Below are 18280 nucleotides of genomic sequence, written 5' to 3'. Positions count from 1 at the left end.
ATTTTACAAACATTTTACAACATCGTAGACGTAGAGGCGATGGCGACAGCACGATGGACAGACGATATAAAGAGGCTGGCGGGAACTGGCTGGATGAGGAAGGCTGAGGAGTGAGGACTGGGTGTGGTGGCGCTCTTTATGGAAGGCCTATGTCCAACAGTAGATGTCCACAGGCTGATGATGATGATGTAAAGGAAAACTAGGGCACAGTGTGTGTGCGTGTGTGTAGTGTGAGCGTGTGTGTTTGTGTGTATGTGGAGTGAGTGTGTGTGTGATTTTTATGCGCTTTTCCGAGAAGTTTACGACGACTTGTTTATCTGGTAGTTTGCTTAATTATGTTTAACTTAATAGGCATGTAGGTAAGTTGTGGCTGCCTATAAAATAACAATAACAATAACTCGCAAATGTCGGTTCTTGACATTTTGACAAGTGTTATCCTAAGTAGGTAAGTAGGTACCTATAAACTTTATAAAGCAATAATTTGGAGTGTTTCAAATACATACACCTTTGTATAAGTTTCATTTGCCTTATGTAGGTAGGTTTACCTACCTATTACCTAAAAAAATGTCTTTTATATAGGTATTAGGTATTATTTGCTCTTTGCTGATATGATGCGCTTTTACTTACCATCAAGTGATAAGTGATAACAAACGGCAGAGTAAGATAAGACCCCAAATAACTTCTTTAATCATTCTAACTAATCTGCTAGCTGAACTAAAACTTTTTCCGATAGGCTACTTTTTGTTCTGGAAAATCAAAAGTTCCCACGGGGTTTTTAAAAACCTAAATCCACGCTGGCGAACCCGCGGGCATCAGCCAGTAAAAAATAAAAAGCTCTAAGCAATTATTAAATAAAGTTATTGGACTTTACCTTCACGTTCAATGCTATGTTATAAAGTCGTGCAACGTTCACTGCTCAAAGTTACGGCACACAGCCTTATTTCCACTTCTATTCAGCCGACAGTCACCCACTTTCGAGCTTAAACTGGTTTCAACAAAGAGTTCAGTTTTTTTTCATAGCTCCAGTGCGCTAAAGAGCTACCTAACGTAACTAATATTTTGTGCGTAATGGACACATTAACTCTTATCTTCTTCATTAACACAATACATATTATTTAATATTCACTTATAATAATTATTGATTGGAGCTTTAAAGCTCGCCGCTGCTGCACTATTACAGATAACCTACATTATATGACCCCTTCAGTTCAAACACAGCGCTAGTTGGAGCGCCGTCAATATCAATAATTTCACACTTACATAAAATACAGTTTTGTAAACAACACGAGTACAAAATACAATAGTCTTTAAATATCAATGAATTCACGTCATAAGACAAAAACGTACGTCGAACGCAGACAGCCGGCGTAAGCGCATCGGGACCCGTCGGGTTTCTTCGTGACCATTCGGTACAATAAGATAAACAAGATAGATACAAGTGCAAGAGTACACAGTATACACACTACACAGTTCTCTCTCTCCCTCTAACACAGGAGTGAAACGATACTCTAGATCGGATCACTGAACCGAAAAGAAACAGAAATAAGTCTTTCTCATCCGGTGGCCGACGTTTGAAAACCGGTTTTGTATTGTTACTTTTTAAGGCTTGGACAAACATGAAGCAAAACGGCAGCGGCGAACGATAATAACTCTCTCTCTTCAGTCAGTCCCTCATATGAGCCCTGACGAGTCAACACCTTGGGGTAAAATGATGTCCTTCCATCTGTATAGCATCGTAAAAGATGAGCGCACCAGTTTTGTTTAGTTGGCCTGACCGCGAGACGGCTATGAGATGTTCCTCGTGGTCTCTTGCCTTCCACGTTTCCAACTACAACCAGCATCTCAATATTGTCATTTCCGCAGCGGGTGCTATGCTGCAAAAACTAAATATGCGCTGAAGGCAGATGGTGGAAAGACTTGTTTTAACCACATTTCAAACTCAACATCAATTCTCTATATTTTTTTATTGCGAATAAGTAGTCCAAGTTTCAACAACAGAAAGATACACTGGCAACTGCACCATGGTTATGGTTATGGTACCGTACGATGTGCAATAGGTATAGTATAGCTAGTTGATGGCAGGACGCATTGCACGTGCTATACTCTGGATTTTGCTATGTAATGCAAATATAAGGAATTTTGATAAGAAGCATGTTATACAGTATAGAGCGTGACAGTAACGGCGCGAGATTGCAGTAGCACGGCTTCTACATGCTCTCGACACTATCGCCACCTTCATAAAATTTTATTTTATGCATAGAATCATATTATTATACCTACTGGAAATCACTGAGGAGGTTAAAAGCTGAAGCGCGCTTGCCTAGCTGCCTATACACTGTTGTCTTGAAGGTACTCAAGTTACATGACGTGGCAAATGGCGTTTGAGACGTTTCCGTCGCGCGTTGTAAGTGCCCACACCTTAAAGTCCTTACCAAACTATAACTCAACTTAATTTCGTAGCGATACCCGTTTCGAGCTTTACGCAAGGGGGCTGAGCTTATAGAATATGTAGATGGAAGGAAACTGTTACTGAACGGAAATGTACCGTCGGTACGTCTATAAGGCTATGGAAAGAGAAAATATAGGTAGGCTATCTACCTATATGGGAACACTTTACTTATCGACAATCGCAGAGATCATAATGATCAAATCTGGCGGAAACCCAACCTTTGACTAGGTGTTAAAGGTACTTTATGTAGCGATAGCAATAAATTATAATTTCAAAGCGTTCCATAGCTGCCACCTTTTTTTCTGGTCGGTGGTCGCCACTGTTAAAACTACACTGACCGGTACTTCAAGTTAGGCCTGTACCTAGTACCTACCAACCATCTTTAGATTACATCACTGATCGTAGTCAAGGGTTAATTTGACTATAAAAAAGTATATGCTCTACGAGTGTAGATTTGAAATACTGAAGAACTTATAAATAGTTAACTCCTTCTTAGTTAAATTTTATTTTATGTTAAGTAATTTTTGAAAATTGTAACGATTTCGTTAAAAAAAAATCTTACTAATATTAAAAATGTGAAAGTCAGATGTTTGTTATCTACTCATTCGCCGCCACAATGACTGATCCGATTTGGCTAAAATTTGAAATGGAGATAGCTCATTTAAATTATAATATACTCTGAATTAAACACATAAAATTACTTTTTATAAAAACACTAGCTGATGTCCGCAACTTCGTCCGCGTGGATTTAGGTTTTTAAAAATCCCGCGGAATCTCTTTGATTTTCCGGAATAAAAAGTAGCCTAAGTCACTCTCCATGTCTTTAACTATACCCATACAAAAAATCATGTTAATCGGTTGCTTCGTTGCGACGTGATTGAAGGACAAACCAACAAACCAATAAACCAACAAACCAACAAACCAACAAATAAACACACTTTCGCATTTATAATAAGGGTACTGATTTGAGATTCCACGGAAACTCAAATGTTCCGGACATTTGAGTTTCCGTGGATTTTTTAAATATCTAAATGCACGCGGACGAAGTTGCGGGTATTCGTATAAAATACAGCTGCTAGGTAAGCACCTACTAGGTAGGTATAGCTTCCTCAATTTAATAAGCGTGCGTTTAGGTAATTAGCTCGGGTTTTGATTATACATATCCTAATACCAAAAATTTTGATTAAATTTTCCTCAATATGAACGTCAAAAGCATACCTACGCAGCGCACAACGCAGCAGAGCCTTTTTGATGAATTTTCGAGCACGTTAAATATTTTTAAAACATCCATTACCAACATTACTTTTCAGCCGTTTGTCATAGGCATAATATATTTAAAAAAAATTAAGGTTAGGTACATGAATACTATTCAGAAAATTATTTCACTGAAACGTTACGAAGTCGTGGGCAAATGCTAGTGAATGTACTTATAAGTACTATAGTACAGAATCTATATGCAAAATCTCACTTATCTAGTCCCAGTATATTAAACTAGCGGCACGCTATGATGGCCGGTTTGACGTTTGTCCGCTCATGAAGTTCCGTATTAATTGATAACGACTTTGAAGGAAATAATTGTATTACTTTATTGACGATAGTGATGTGCAGAGATTCATAAATTTTATCGAATGTAGTTTTAGGTTTAGGACTCAAAATTTATTTATTAAATTGATTTCTTAAATGTATACAAGTGTAGAAAAATCAGTTTGCACCATTTAAGGGGTGAATGTACTTGTGAATATGAACAATTTTCACTATGTGGACAAACCTCTGAAATCGCAAAAAAATATCAATAAATTTTTAAAAATGGAATCTAATACGATCGTCACATAGGATCGCTGGCTAGCACAACTACTACCTCCGGCAAACTCGCGTCAATGCTCAATGCAAAACAAAGCAGTTTCGAATTGACGTTGCTTCGAAAAGTATAAACTGTCAGTGCAATGCGATTGTGATATAGTTTTGACCTGGCTTTGGATTTCAAATATTGATACTGCATTACTGTTGACCCTTGCTCGTTAATTTGGACTCTGTTCAAGCCCTTTGTTGTGGATTTCGTCGATATGACCGAACGTACGCAGAGAACTGTTCTAAATAGTCAGACACGTGAGTTCCTAATACGCCTTCGTAACTATTTCGATCGTGAAGCTCAAAATGGAGGGCCAATTTTACCTATAACGTCAGTGGTTGAACGCGTAGCTGATGCGCTTAATATTGGACAACGAACTGTTAGACGGATAACTAAAAAAAAATATGGCGAGACTGGCACAGAAGAAAATAAACTTCACACACCAAAAAAGAGAAAACGAGCAAAACCAGTCGTAGGCATCGATAGCTTTGATGCCGATGCTATCCGAAGACATGTTTACGGCTACTATTTACAGAAGGAGTATCCAACAAGAAAAAAGTTGGTGCATTCACTGAAGGAAGCTGGATTATTCTTCGGTGGGGAAAGTTCTTTAACGAAGATTTTGAAGACCATTGGATTTCGATACAAAAAATGTAACAAACGCAAAATATTGATGGAAAGATTTGATATAGCGATGGCAAGGTATACTTTTTTACGGCAAGTGAAAGAAATCAAAAATTGGCAAAATGTTGTGTTCTTGGATGAAACATGGCTTAATGCTAACCATACTGTAGGCCGTTCTTGGAACGATGACACAGCAGCATCTACTTCCAAAGTTCCTGTAGGAAAAGGATCGCGACTTATAATTTGTCACGCCGGAACCATCAACGGGTTTGTCGAAGGTTCTCTCATGGCTTTTGCGTCAAAAACCACTGGAGACTATCATGAAGACATGAATGGAGAAAAGTTTACTGAATGGTTTACCTCAATGTTGTGTAGCCTCCCTGAACCATCTATTATAATTATGGACAACGCCCCATACCACTCGATGCAAATTGACAAGCCACCTGCCCAATCCCAAAAGAAAGCTGATATCGTCGCATGGCTTCGTAAAAATGGCGTAGATGCAAACATGAATATGTTAAAAGCGGAATTAGTACGTCTTTTAAAAGAAAACAAACCAACCAAGATCCGATACGTCATTGACGAAATAGCATTAGAACATGGGCACAGAGTTATACGGTTACCGCCTTACCATTGTGAGTATAATGCGATTGAGTTGGTGTGGGCTCAAATTAAGGGATATGCTGCAAGACACAATACAGAACCCCCATTTACCACAAAAAAATGCTAAAATTATTAGAAGAAGCTTGTGAACATGTGACTAAAGGAGACTGGGAAAAGGTTGTGAATAGAACTGTTAAATTAATAAGGGAAGATTATGAAAGAGATGTGAAAATAGATAATATTATAGAAAACGAACATATAATTATTAATGTATGTGATGATAGCAGTGACGACAGTGAAAATAGTAGTATGGACGAATCTGATTAATTATGGCCTTTTGTGGCACCTTTTTCGGTATCTTTTGTATTCATATGTTTCTTGTGTGCATATAAAGTATGTATATTCATTTTCGTTCAAATATTCAGTTCGTTCAAATAAATTAAATAAACATATACATTTTTGTTTTATTAAACCTATTTAATCAGGTACAAAAACAAAACTTAATTGTTTTTTGTTCGAGAATAAATTGACATTCCACATCACTATTGTAATGTGTCAAACCGGCCATCATAGCGTGCCGCTAGTGTAATGTGTGAGTCAGTTTCTCATTTTTATAAATATAGGTACTTTTATGTTTGGTTATTTAACTTGATTAGTCACACCAGTCGTGTTGTCATATTACTAACTGAGCTTACGCTCGCGACTTCGTCCGCGTGGAGTACACAAATTTCAAACCCCTATTTCACCCCCTTAGGGGTTGAATTTTCAAAAAGCCTTTCTTAGCGGAAACCTACGTCATAATAGCTATCTACATACCAAATTTCAGCCCGATCCGTCCGGTAGTTTGAGCTGTGCGTTGATAGATCAGTCAGTCAGTTAGTCAGTCGGTCACCTTTTCCTTTTGTGTATTTAGATAATCCAATTCGTAGCTGCGTCAACGTTGAAAACGAGGCTCAGCATTTAGAGAATAACTCTGCGGGGTATAGTCAAGGAACAAGGGTAGTATAAGAGGCAGTTAACGAGAACAGTTGTTTATTTTCTCACGCCTTTCAGCCGCCATGACCGACCGAAATGCCGAATCCGTCGAAAGCTGGCGACACGGATGACCGCCGCAATCTAACGGACCACAGATTTACCGACTAATTAATTCGTAGAAGTTGATTTATTAATATTATTGAGCTGAGTTATTTTTTCTTTAAGCTTGCGTCGTAAATGTTGCGTGTAGATATCAAATGGGTCTGTCAAATTTTAAATTCTATGGAACTGTTAGGAAAGTATATATAAGTACCTATTGATGAATATTGAATATTGAAGTTTGTACTTTACGTTCTCAGAATGAGACCTAATGATAGATGGAAGTTATAATATCAATTAATTATTACCAATAGGCAGTCCGCACATGGCCAGCGTGGTAGACTATGGCCAAAACCCTTCTCACTCTGAGAGGAGACCTGTGCTTTGTAGTGAGCCGGCGATGGGTTGATCATGATGATGATGAATAGGCAGCTTGAATCTCCCAAACTGACCCAACCCATCCAGCAGAAAATCTAACCGCGACCTATTTCTTCCTACACACTGCTGCAATCCATGCTAATATTATAAATGTAGTGTAAGTGTGTCTGTACGTCTGTCTCTCTGCTATCTTTTCACATCCCGCCTGTTTAGCCGATTTTGACGAAATTAATTGTTACAGAGATACGAGATCCTGCTCCTCCCTTTCCCATCTTACCCTTAATCCTTCCATAGGTCACATTTAATCCCGGAAAATCAAAGAGTTCCCACGAGATTTTTACATATTTAAATCTGACTAGACAAAATTGCAGACAGCAATTTGGTACAAAGATCCCTTACATCCTGGAAATGAACATAGGCTACTTTTATCCTCATACCCTAACATAGGAATTTTAAAAATCTAAATCCATGCGGAATAAGTCACGGGCATCATCTAACAAATAAGAACTTGTGAATACTAAGAAAAAGTGATATACGTTCCACACATAATACAAAACTGTCATATTGTTATCAGCGGCGATCGACGAGTTATGATATAGTCCCCGACAGGTCGAGATGGCAATCGAGGTATGAGGCGGGGGAACGCCCCGCACACTTGCACGTCACCCGCACTCGCCCGCACCAGATTAGCGCGGGGACTGTGTGGGTGTGCCGTGTGCGGGGCGTTCCCTCCCCGATTGCTATCTCGACCTGTCACGTACTATAGTTTTGTAGGTGTGAGAGAACAGGGTCATAAGTCGCAATCGAAACAGCGACTGGAGTTGTCAGACTTCAGTAAAATAGTAATAACTCCAAATGTTTAAAAAACAAGAAACCAATAACAATTCAGTATATCGAACCACCAAACAACACATACCGCAATATTTCATGTTACCAAAGTAAAACCCCTAGACAGTGAAAAAGGTCCCTCATAATCAATATGGCGTGTAATGAAATTTAAACGTTGATTGATTTACAGGGGGAACGGGTTGCAACGTAATTGGATAGTGTGTAAAGGTTAACATACGCTTGTTGGCTTACACTGACTATCTACAAAAATACAAACTAACTTACCTATAATAAACTTTGTATTATTGCCTACAGAATGACTATTCCAAACAAAATTCATGTTCTAAAAAGCTGTAAATATTAGCATGAAACTGGATTTCAATTTGCAAGCAGAAACGAATTGCATCGCAAAGATTTTTACTCGTCTACTTCATAGTACATAAACATCATCGAAACCAGGCGTACTCAGCGTCATGTGCCGAACCAGTGCTAAATTAAACTAGTTGACGATTCAAAAGCACTTGCAAAAGTTTATTTGAATAAAAATCTATTCTATTCTATTCCTGTTTATTTGTACCGGGGTAAGGACCAAGGTTGAGATCTATAAAGCGCACTTTGACTTTGCTCATACTTAATCTGTATCGTTTTAACTGAAACGCAAGTCTGAGCAAAGTCAATGTAGGTTTTCTCTATAGATCTCAATGCCTACACTTGACCGCTAGCCGGATTAGTTGTAATTGCCCTAGCTGATGCTTAATCTGTCTCGTTTTAACTGAAACGCAAGTCTGAGCAAAGTCAATGTAGGTTTTCTCTATAGATCTCAATGCCTACACTTGACCGCTAGCCGGATTAGTTGTAATTGCCCTAGCTGATGCCCTCGACTTCGTACGCGTGAACTTAGGTTTTTAAAATCCGTGGGAACTCTTTAATTTCCCGGGTTAAAAAGTACGAGTAGCTAATGTCACTTTCAAGGTCTTTAACTATATCCATGCAAAAATCACGTTTAACCGTTGCTCCATTGTGACGTGAGTGAAGGACAAACCAACAAACCAAAAAACCAACCAACAATTCAACAAACAAACACACTTTCACATTTATAATATGGGTATTGATTTCACCATAAAGCCTTTAAATTAATCATATTATATTAAGAGCGGAAACAAAAAGAAACATTTGAAGAAACAATAATATCCAGCCAGGAAATTATTATGGCTTGTTTAATCTGATAAGTGATCGTTCACCTTTAGCGATCGTAGGGGAAAGTGTTACTGCAGTCGCTTGCAGGCGATTGCCCTCTGAGTTTACGAAGAGAAACTTCAGTTGTGCACGAATCCTTTCTCGCTAACTTTATAAAGCTATTTTAAGTACAGCTCTAAACAGGACTGCGATACGCTATGCTTTGTGAATATTTTTAGATTAAGGTCCTTACTGATAAATTTTCCGACACTGCTTAACATAGAGTTATTAAGTATAGTCGGCCGAGGCTAGTTGCAACCCTACCGGCAAAGCCGTGCCGCCAAGCAATTTAGCGTTCCGGTACAATGCCGTGTAGAAATAAAAACCGATCAGTGGTATGGGTTTAATGAAACTCATAAAATATGCTGTAATCTCTACCTTTCACATTTTTTTGCAGGAGTAAAGTGTTTATTACAATAAAATTAGTCTGTTCATTATAAATAGTCGTAAACATTACAATAGGTAGGTAGTGTGCAATAAGATATCTAAGATGCGACTTTAGAGGACTTGTTACTTTACTTCACCAGAGGAAATCTGACTGTGTAATTTGGGAGAGCTGCGAGCGTCTCTGCTATCAAGAGAGCCTCTCGAAATTGGACATCTTACAAACTTGTTCTACTCGGACATGTCGTGAAGTTAACACTACTTTACTCTATACTTACGCAAATAAATACCTACTTAAATATTTATTATAGCTTTTTCGAATAAATTATTGTAGAGATTTTCTTAATAGGTATTCCTAGTAATAGCACCAGACTTCACTGTCGTATAATTTTACGATTGTATCTGGCTCTTGACTTGAATACCTACAGTATACCTAATACTGACAATGACATAACATAGAGAACAAACTAATTCTAATATAAAATATAAAATAAATGCAAAAACAGGTTTATCCATCAGAAATTTTATCATGCTTTTTATATTTATAGCCATGATGTTTCCCACAAACACTCTTTTGAGTAAAATCCGCGAGGATTCTGAGAGCTTTTGCCATCAAGAAGGTTTAAGTAGTTGCGGATATTCTTGTCTTAAATATTCCCCAAAGATTAGTAGGAAGCTTCCGAAGGATTTTTTGACCTATTTAATATAATACAAATAAACGCCTATTGGGAAGAAAGGAATAGGTAATGAACCAGTTATGTATGTAATATTTATTGTGTTAACTAAGTTACCATTGATTTAGATTGCATTTGCATTCACAAGTGGTAACGATTGGACGAGAATACAGAAATATGTCTAAATAATAACAGAGTTCAAAACACCTGTTTTTGTTAAAAGTATCAATATTCGACGGACGAACCTTTAGATAAATAAATAAACTTTTATTTCAAGCAACAGTGACGACTCGTTTTGTTAATATTTTTTATGTTAATAGTTAGCCTAAACTTATAATTAATTAAGATGTGAGTCATTGCTGCGCCACTCCTATAAAGTTAGAAGACGAAACTGACAAAGTATAATGTAGTAACCCTTAACTAATGAATTATCACTATTTTATTTTAAAACCAATGTTAGTAAAAAAGTTAATCCTAAACTTTTTACTTACCTTCAGCAAATTTCAATTCACTTCACCACTTTTCGTTACTAATTACTAACTTACGATGAAAAATTGTAATTACACTCGCATGGTGGACTTTACTAGGTTAAAGATATTTAACGGTTAGTATCAACGCTCAAGCTATTTATAATAATCCCTTTAAACACTTTACAGAATGCTTATATTATACATACTTATTTTTGAAGCTAGTAGTTAGAAAGCTAATAAAAGTTAGACCTATGTAGGAGGATAGGTTATTTTGTTCGATAAGTTTTAGTTCACATTGTTACACTCACTTGAAAAGACAGTTCTACATTCGCGAAGTCACGTGGTGGTTCCATTGGCATTTACACGTTCGTCGCGTTGGGCGGCTAGTTGGGAACTGGGCGGGCGGCACTCCCGCCCTTGCAAGTTCATGGCGAGTTGAAACGACTTTTTGCTGTTACAAGCCATTTTCTATCCAATTGAGCAACAATATAGTGTTTAAATAAAGCGAGGTACTCGATATAATAGGAGTACTTAACAAGACATTAAGCTATATCGATACCAAAGTTATTTGAACAGTGCGGCATTTCGATGGTAGTATTTTGTAAACGAGCAAAGCAATTAAGTGACCCTTAGGAAACATTTTCTTTTACTTTATGTGTAAGTAAAAGTACTTCATAAAAGGCGAATTTAATATAACTTAATATGTAAGTAACCTTATTTCTGAAATTAGAGCCTTCTGACACAGTAGGTACGATAAGACGTGTCTATAATATCTATGCGGATATGCACATTTTTTCACACCATGCCGCAATGCGTGTCGCCAAGCTGAAAATTGTCGCCTTTGCAGCCCGACCCCGAGGCCCTGAGCCCTTATTCATTGTACGACATCCTTTTGCAGTTTTAGCAACGCTTTGTCGATGGTAAAGTCACGGGAAAACCTTATCTCAGTGATTCTGCTTAAGTTGCTGGTAAACTACGTATAGTACGCGACAGGTCGAGATGGCAATCGGGGAGGTAACGCCCCGCACATCCGCACAGCCTCCGCGCTAACCCGGTGCGGGTGAGCGCGGGCGTCCCCTCGCCTCATTCCCCGATTGCCATCTCAAGCTGTTACGCACTATAGGTATATTTTCAAAATATTGTTAAATGTTAAAGTAAATAAATTAATTATTCCAAAATATTTTCTACTAGATGATACCTGATACTTCGTTCGCGTGGCTTTAAAAAAATCCGTGGGAACACTTTGATTTTCTAAAATAATAACTAGTCTATGCCCATCTCGGGGATACAAGTTATGGTTGTTACTCGAAAAAACTGATAATATGGATCAGCATTGAAAAATTAACAGACAGACAAACAGGCAGACACGTTTTTGCATTTAAAATATTAGTATTGTTAATTTTAACATATTTAGGTATAATTTTGTTTTAAAAAATTTTTTTACCTATATGTTCATTATAAAATCCTAGCAGTAACACTTTCATAAACATAAAAATTAAAATAGCTACGATCTGTCAAAGGTGACCCCTCCGTCGACCCGTGAATCCTCTATAGAGTAAAACTAAACTGAAATGTTTTAAATAATGAAGACTGATCCCGCAGTAATGCGTTTATTTATCGTCTAGGTAGCACAAATGAAATTATTCATTTACTTGCTAAGTTTTCAAGAGTTAATTTCTCTATTTATTTTTAGTAAGTAATTTTAATAATTAATAAGTAGGTATAAAGTTTGTTGTTTAAAATTTATAGTCAGGTGGTACAGACAAACTTACAACCTTTTTAGAGCTGTGTAATATTTCGCAAATGTCTAAGGTCATCTACCAGGTTGGGTCAGTTCTGTAACCTAGATCAATGAAGTATTTGTTTGTTGTTTTTAATTGTAGGTATTAGTAAAACGCAAAAATATTTAATAAATTCTCATGTCATATCGAGGTGAAACGCAAACCTGTGAATGAAAAAAAAACAATGACAAATATTAAGCTCAATAAAAAGCGCAATGCAGGTAGCACAACATGAAATAATATGGCGACCTTAACTATTTTAAATAAAACTAGTCAAACAATCGATATCTACTTCATTTTAATTTAAATAAAAAAACGACGAGCTTCACGAGGCATAATTAAGACAAAGTAGAGACTTTTCGAAAAAGGATTTACTTATTGGTAGAATTAAATAAATAAACTAATGTACTAACTTAAAGTATCAACAGCTTTACGGTAAAAGTGGTTGAAGCCCAAAAAGCCGCAGCTTTTAACTTTATGAACGCAGACAACTGCTTTTGTTTGGGATCGATTTCATTCAACAACAGTCGACTTTGCAAAGTGAGTAGCGTTTCTGATTTTACGCCAACCAACGATATAAAACATTTATATCGCTGACGCCAAGCCAATGCAACGATTTGCGTAGCATTCGTTCACTCCTATTTTCTGTCCTCTCCGTCAAAAATCGAATCAGGTCGAACTGGGATCGTACTTCCTCTAATTTTTATAGAACTAATATCTGCGTTCTGATGCGTCGATGTTGAAGTAGTTTTTTCTGTGCATATATTTTTTTCTGACATTCATCGGATTGATTATTATTAATCAGTGATCTGCGATTAGTTTTATGTCTTCAACTTTAATATTCCTATGTCATACCTAATATCATAAAATAGGCTAAGGCTAAGCCTATTTGAATAGAAAATGGAATATTAGTCTAGTCTCAAATGTCTGGTATTCTTTTGAAAAAAATTAAAGTAATTTTTCGTTTGAATCACAAAGGAAGGCCTAACTTTCAGCTTTTCATGGAAAGTCTTTAAATTTTTACTGTAGAGAAAATGGGTCACAATGTTTTCGCATTCTCTGGCTCTGCGACAAGCTACTTTGTCATTTGCTTAACAATAAGAAAAGAAATTATTTGGAAGCCATCTGCTCGTTAAAGTATGAACCAAAATGTTCTACTTTTCACTAAGCGAACCGACACCAGAATAATTAATGAAAACCATAAAGACTGGTAAGCTTGACGCACACTTTTTTAATATAAGTGGATTTGTTCCATACAACAAAATGTCAGCAATCTACGGTGGACTTTGTTGGAATACTCTATCTTATAATCTTGTCTTATATACATTTGAAGTAATTTTTTAACTCCAACTTCATCTGGCTTATAAATACAAATTATTTTCATACACAGTATAATTATTATTAAATCGTTCCTCGTAGGATAATAAAATAATAATTAAAAAAAAAGAATATTCATAAAATACCCCAAATAGGCCTTTACCAACAATCCCCCAACTAAATAAACCTATTTAGTTTATTGTTTACCCGGGGAGTCCAGCTTGCAACTATTTTGCATGGAAATATTATGGTTAAAGGCTAAGATGTAAACAAAGGATAGAGGCTAAAGACTTGGTCATACAAAATGCGCGACGGAAATGTGTCCAAAGACGACGCACCGAATTACAATCTACATCCATTGATTTTTGGTAAATCAATGTCTACATCCGTCACTCGCCATCACTGGGTTTCACGAACGGGCTTAGCTCAGCCACTAGTGACTAGGCGATTCGTGGAAGACCGTGGGGCTTTAGTCTGTAAGAGTCCAACATAATCTCCGTGCCTTCCCGAGCGCGGCGGTAATGCATGAGAATTTCCCCACGCAAAAAAAGGTCAGGTCCTTGTTACAATACAAGGACCTGACCGTTCACTTGTTTTGTAGCGCTCGCTGGTGTCGCCACGCTTCTTATATGTCCAGACCTTTAAGTCCCTCGTTATAAATCTCATCACGTAAGTAGTTACATTGTTAGCGATAGTTTGGGCAGGGTAATGTAAACAACCGGGCATTATTCAGGGCAACGCTTCAAGATATTTCAGCTATCTCGGGATCGACATCGACCGCTATCGGAATTCTGTTCCGATGTTTTACAAGTGTTCGAGAACAGTGCTGCAGGCACGGCCTGAATAGAGGCAGTGCAACACAAACGAACCGGAATGGTAAATTCAACATCATTTACCGCCTTGAAACAAATGTTTTATTAAAAAGTTCAAAAGAAAAACAATCCATACTAATATTATAATATAAACGCGATAGTTAGTCTGTCTGTCTGTCTGTCAGCTAGCTTTTCAGGCTCATCCGTTTGCCAGATTTTAACGAAATTTGGTAGGATAGAGATAGCTTGCATCCCGAGAAAGGATATAGGCTACTTTTGATCTCGGAAAATCAAAGACCTCCCAAGGAATTTTTAAAAACCTAAATCCACGCAGACGAAGTCGTGGGTATCATCTAGAAATCCACACTAATATTATAAATGCGAAAATGTGTCTGTCTGTCTGTCTGTTAGCTTTTCACGGCCGAACAGTTTAACCGATTTTCATGAAATTTGGTACTGAATTAGCTTATGTCTCGAGGTTTAGGCTAGGACATAGGCTCCTTTTATCCCAGAAAATTAAAGAGTTCCCACGGGATTTTCAAAAAACCCAAATCCATGCAAACGAAGTCGCGGGCATCAGCATTTATAATATTAGTTTGGATGGATTGATGTTTTTTAAAGGTATGCCTATATACGTTTTAGTAGGTATATTGCCTATTTTACCTTATAATTTATCTCAAACTAAAATGAATAAGGTAGAGCTATCCTGCTATTAGGACACGACCACTGCATAATCCTGAAATTTTCAGCTTTCCTACGAGAATACTCCCACAGATGGCCCGCAGTATCCTTCGGGTATTATCTTGGGACAAGTAACGTCTTAGGTGAGCCCCGACATTAATACCTATCTTCTGTCTTAATTTCGAAGTACTAAGTCAGTGCCACTTTGAAATTACCTACCTACAAGATGATGCCCTTGACTTCATCCGCGTGGATTTAGTTTTTTTTTAAATCCCGTGGAAATGCTTTGATTTTCCGGGATAAAAATTAGCCTGTGCCCATCTCCACGATGCATGCTACCTCTGTACCAAACACATGATGCCCCGACTTTATCGACGTGGATTTCTGTTTCTTTAATTCCCGTTGGAACTCTTTGATTTTCTGGGACAAAAGTAGCCTATGTCCTTCCCTGGGATGTAAGCTCTTATTCAAGCATGCAGTAAATTTCGTCAAGAATGGTTAAACCACACAACCACACTTTCGCATTTAAGATAAGATACCTAGTATGGATTTACCAATGATCTCCACGTGCCATCATCACTTTTTTTAAATTATCGCGTTGGTACTATGATGAACCAACACGTTTTTGTAAAATCCTTATCGCAAATGATAGATTCTAACGATCTAAGAAACTGTTTGAGCACTTTAAGGTCTATATATGGTTTCAGTTGATATATCGAAAACCAATACCCGATACAATCTATCAACGAGTGAAATAGGCAATTCTTTAATAATATTGGGTAGTCGCAGGCGGTCTCCTTTATAAAAAGAAGTTAGGCAATATTGAATACATCAGACGATACGACAAAAGGGAACAATAAATGATTAATTGAATGTAACTAAGCACATACAAAGGAATAAGTAGCCACGAAAACATACTGTTAATAGCTATCATAGATATCTTACTTATATTCTATATTTTATACTGTCCGAAACTTTTGGTATCACGGAAGACCAGCGCTGTGCCTGTGTTACCGCCACAGCCGCAGCAAATGCTGAGTGGAGTCCATTTTGATCATCAAATAAACACTTTCTTTCTTTCATATCGCTCCCGAGCAGCTTCCTTCCTTCCTTCCACTTCCAGTAAAATTCCCGGGGGCAGCTCTGAAAGGAAGCATTTGGCATTTCATAAAATTATGAAAATAAATTACGCCAATTGCCGTAGAGAAGCTTGCGATTCCACTTTCGATGCTATGGCCTGTAAGGGCGGCTATACGATCAGGTGATTGTAATCAATGAGAGCTTAGCGTTATACTGCTCCTACATCGTTACGTATCTATAAGATTGAATGTCGAAAGCAATATAGAAAGATAGAATCGTAGGTAGAAAATACCAACTATTTGCAATAACTTCTGGTTTGACTTTTATTGATTTAGAGTAGCAGCTTTTCTGTCGTTGACATAGGGGATATCGACAGTTGAATATTTGAGCTGAACTATTGACATGTCACTGTGAGTGACGTCGACTCTATCTCGGATCACGTACAAACGTACATAAATCTGTACGAATGCCAATAACGTATCTGATACTACATAGTAGCTTGTGGTGGTGTGTTACGAAACAGTGTAACTATAGTACGCGACAGGTCGATATGGCAATCGGGGTATGAGGCGGGGGGACGCCCCGCACACCCGCACGTCACCCGCGCTCGCCCGCGCTGTGTTAGCGCGGGGGCTGTGCGAGCATGCGGGGCGTCCCCACCCCGATTACTGTCGCGTACTATTCCTACGAAACATCTTAGATAAGCTTCAAAACAAATGTTACGACTAGGAAGGGGCATTTGTATGCCAACTTACAAATTACGCAACCTACACACCAGAATTTTTCATCTCTCATTCCAATCGTTCCTTCATTTCTGAAGATCGTCCTGAAGTTTTGGTGTTCTTGCAACCTCGTGCGGAATAATTGTTTTCATCGGCTTCTATCGGGGGCTAGTCTAGCAATTGTGTGAAATTGGCACTTGGAGTCACTAATTAGCTGGTCTGCCCATCTGGTTGGTGAGCGGCCTTTCAATCTTTTGCCTTTCGTGTTGCCCGTCACAATAAGTTTTTCCAAACTATTTACTCTTCCGTCGTATGATATGCCCGAAATATAGGATAGCAGGCGCTGTAATATGAAGGAAAGTTGCGTTTTTACACCTAGCTGTGACAGGATTTTATACTAGTATAAAAGCATCCTAGTGGTCATCTGCGTTAGTTATAATGGTACCTAAGCCAGTAATCCAAGCCCGCATATAGCTAATGGATCATTTCACGGCGGCTTAGGCCGAGCTCGCCGCCATCCTGCGGGCTTGATCGAATTAACCTTTAATTTGGTTAAAAATTGAAGAGGCAGTATTAAGTTCAAGGTTTTGGGTTACTGATTTTGTTAAGCTCGTTATATTTAACTTGTTTTGCCGTAATTTTATTATAACCCGGAAAACCCGTAGGAAATGTTGAAGATGTGTTATTACTTATTAGTAGACTAATTGCCAGTTTCTATTGCACCAATGGTCAATCAAAGTCTCACAATCTTTTTATCGTGCTTGAATTTTTGTTTAATCATATAGTTGGTATGATTTTAACAGCAGTAGTAGTGGTACATGATCTGTTTCCTTGTAATTAAATTTTCTTCAAATTAATCTTCGTATTCGTTTAGTGTTTAACGTGAAATGTAACAAATGCACGAAATTAAATGTTATATAAACTATATCATCCGGCTCGATAAAATACTAAGTAAATAAAACGGAGTGAATATAGTTACTAAACCTACCTGCTTATTTTTATGGTCTATCTTTATAATCGACTGCGAAAACTTCTTCGGAAGCAATTTTCTTGTTCAATACCTAGTATCGCATAAACAGCTTTAGAGACTAATAAAACTTCTCAGAATTTTAATGTTAGCGTGTTGTAGTATTCTGTCGTGGAAAGTAGTGTTTTCTTGGAATGCAACAAAGCGTAATACTGATTCGTAATTTTCATACCTTAGGTGAATGAGTACCTGTCTACTAAAACTAGCGATATGACTCCACAAACTTCTATTATCTATATATATATATATATATATATATATATATATATATATATATATATATATATATAT

The 18280-nt window shown here is 37.5% G+C and overlaps 1 protein-coding gene across 1 annotated transcript in view; it reads left to right on the top strand.

Moving 5' to 3' along the window:
- Positions 1 to 3937: 3937 nt before the first annotated feature.
- LOC138403366 (uncharacterized) overlaps positions 3938 to 18280 on the top strand; it is a 33396-nt gene continuing 19053 nt past the window's right edge. The window contains exon 1 of the mRNA XM_069503663.1: positions 3938 to 6117. Within this exon, the coding sequence (XP_069359764.1) occupies positions 4513 to 5652 (1140 nt within the window). The 5' untranslated portion in view covers positions 3938 to 4512 and the 3' untranslated portion in view covers positions 5653 to 6117. The remainder of the gene's footprint in view (positions 6118 to 18280) is intronic.

The sequence above is a fragment of the Maniola hyperantus genome, chromosome 2 (genome assembly GCF_902806685.2).
Source record: "Maniola hyperantus chromosome 2, iAphHyp1.2, whole genome shotgun sequence".
In the NCBI taxonomy this organism is placed as follows: domain Eukaryota; kingdom Metazoa; phylum Arthropoda; class Insecta; order Lepidoptera; family Nymphalidae; genus Maniola; species Maniola hyperantus.
This window is presented reverse-complemented; position numbering and strand designations above follow the sequence as displayed.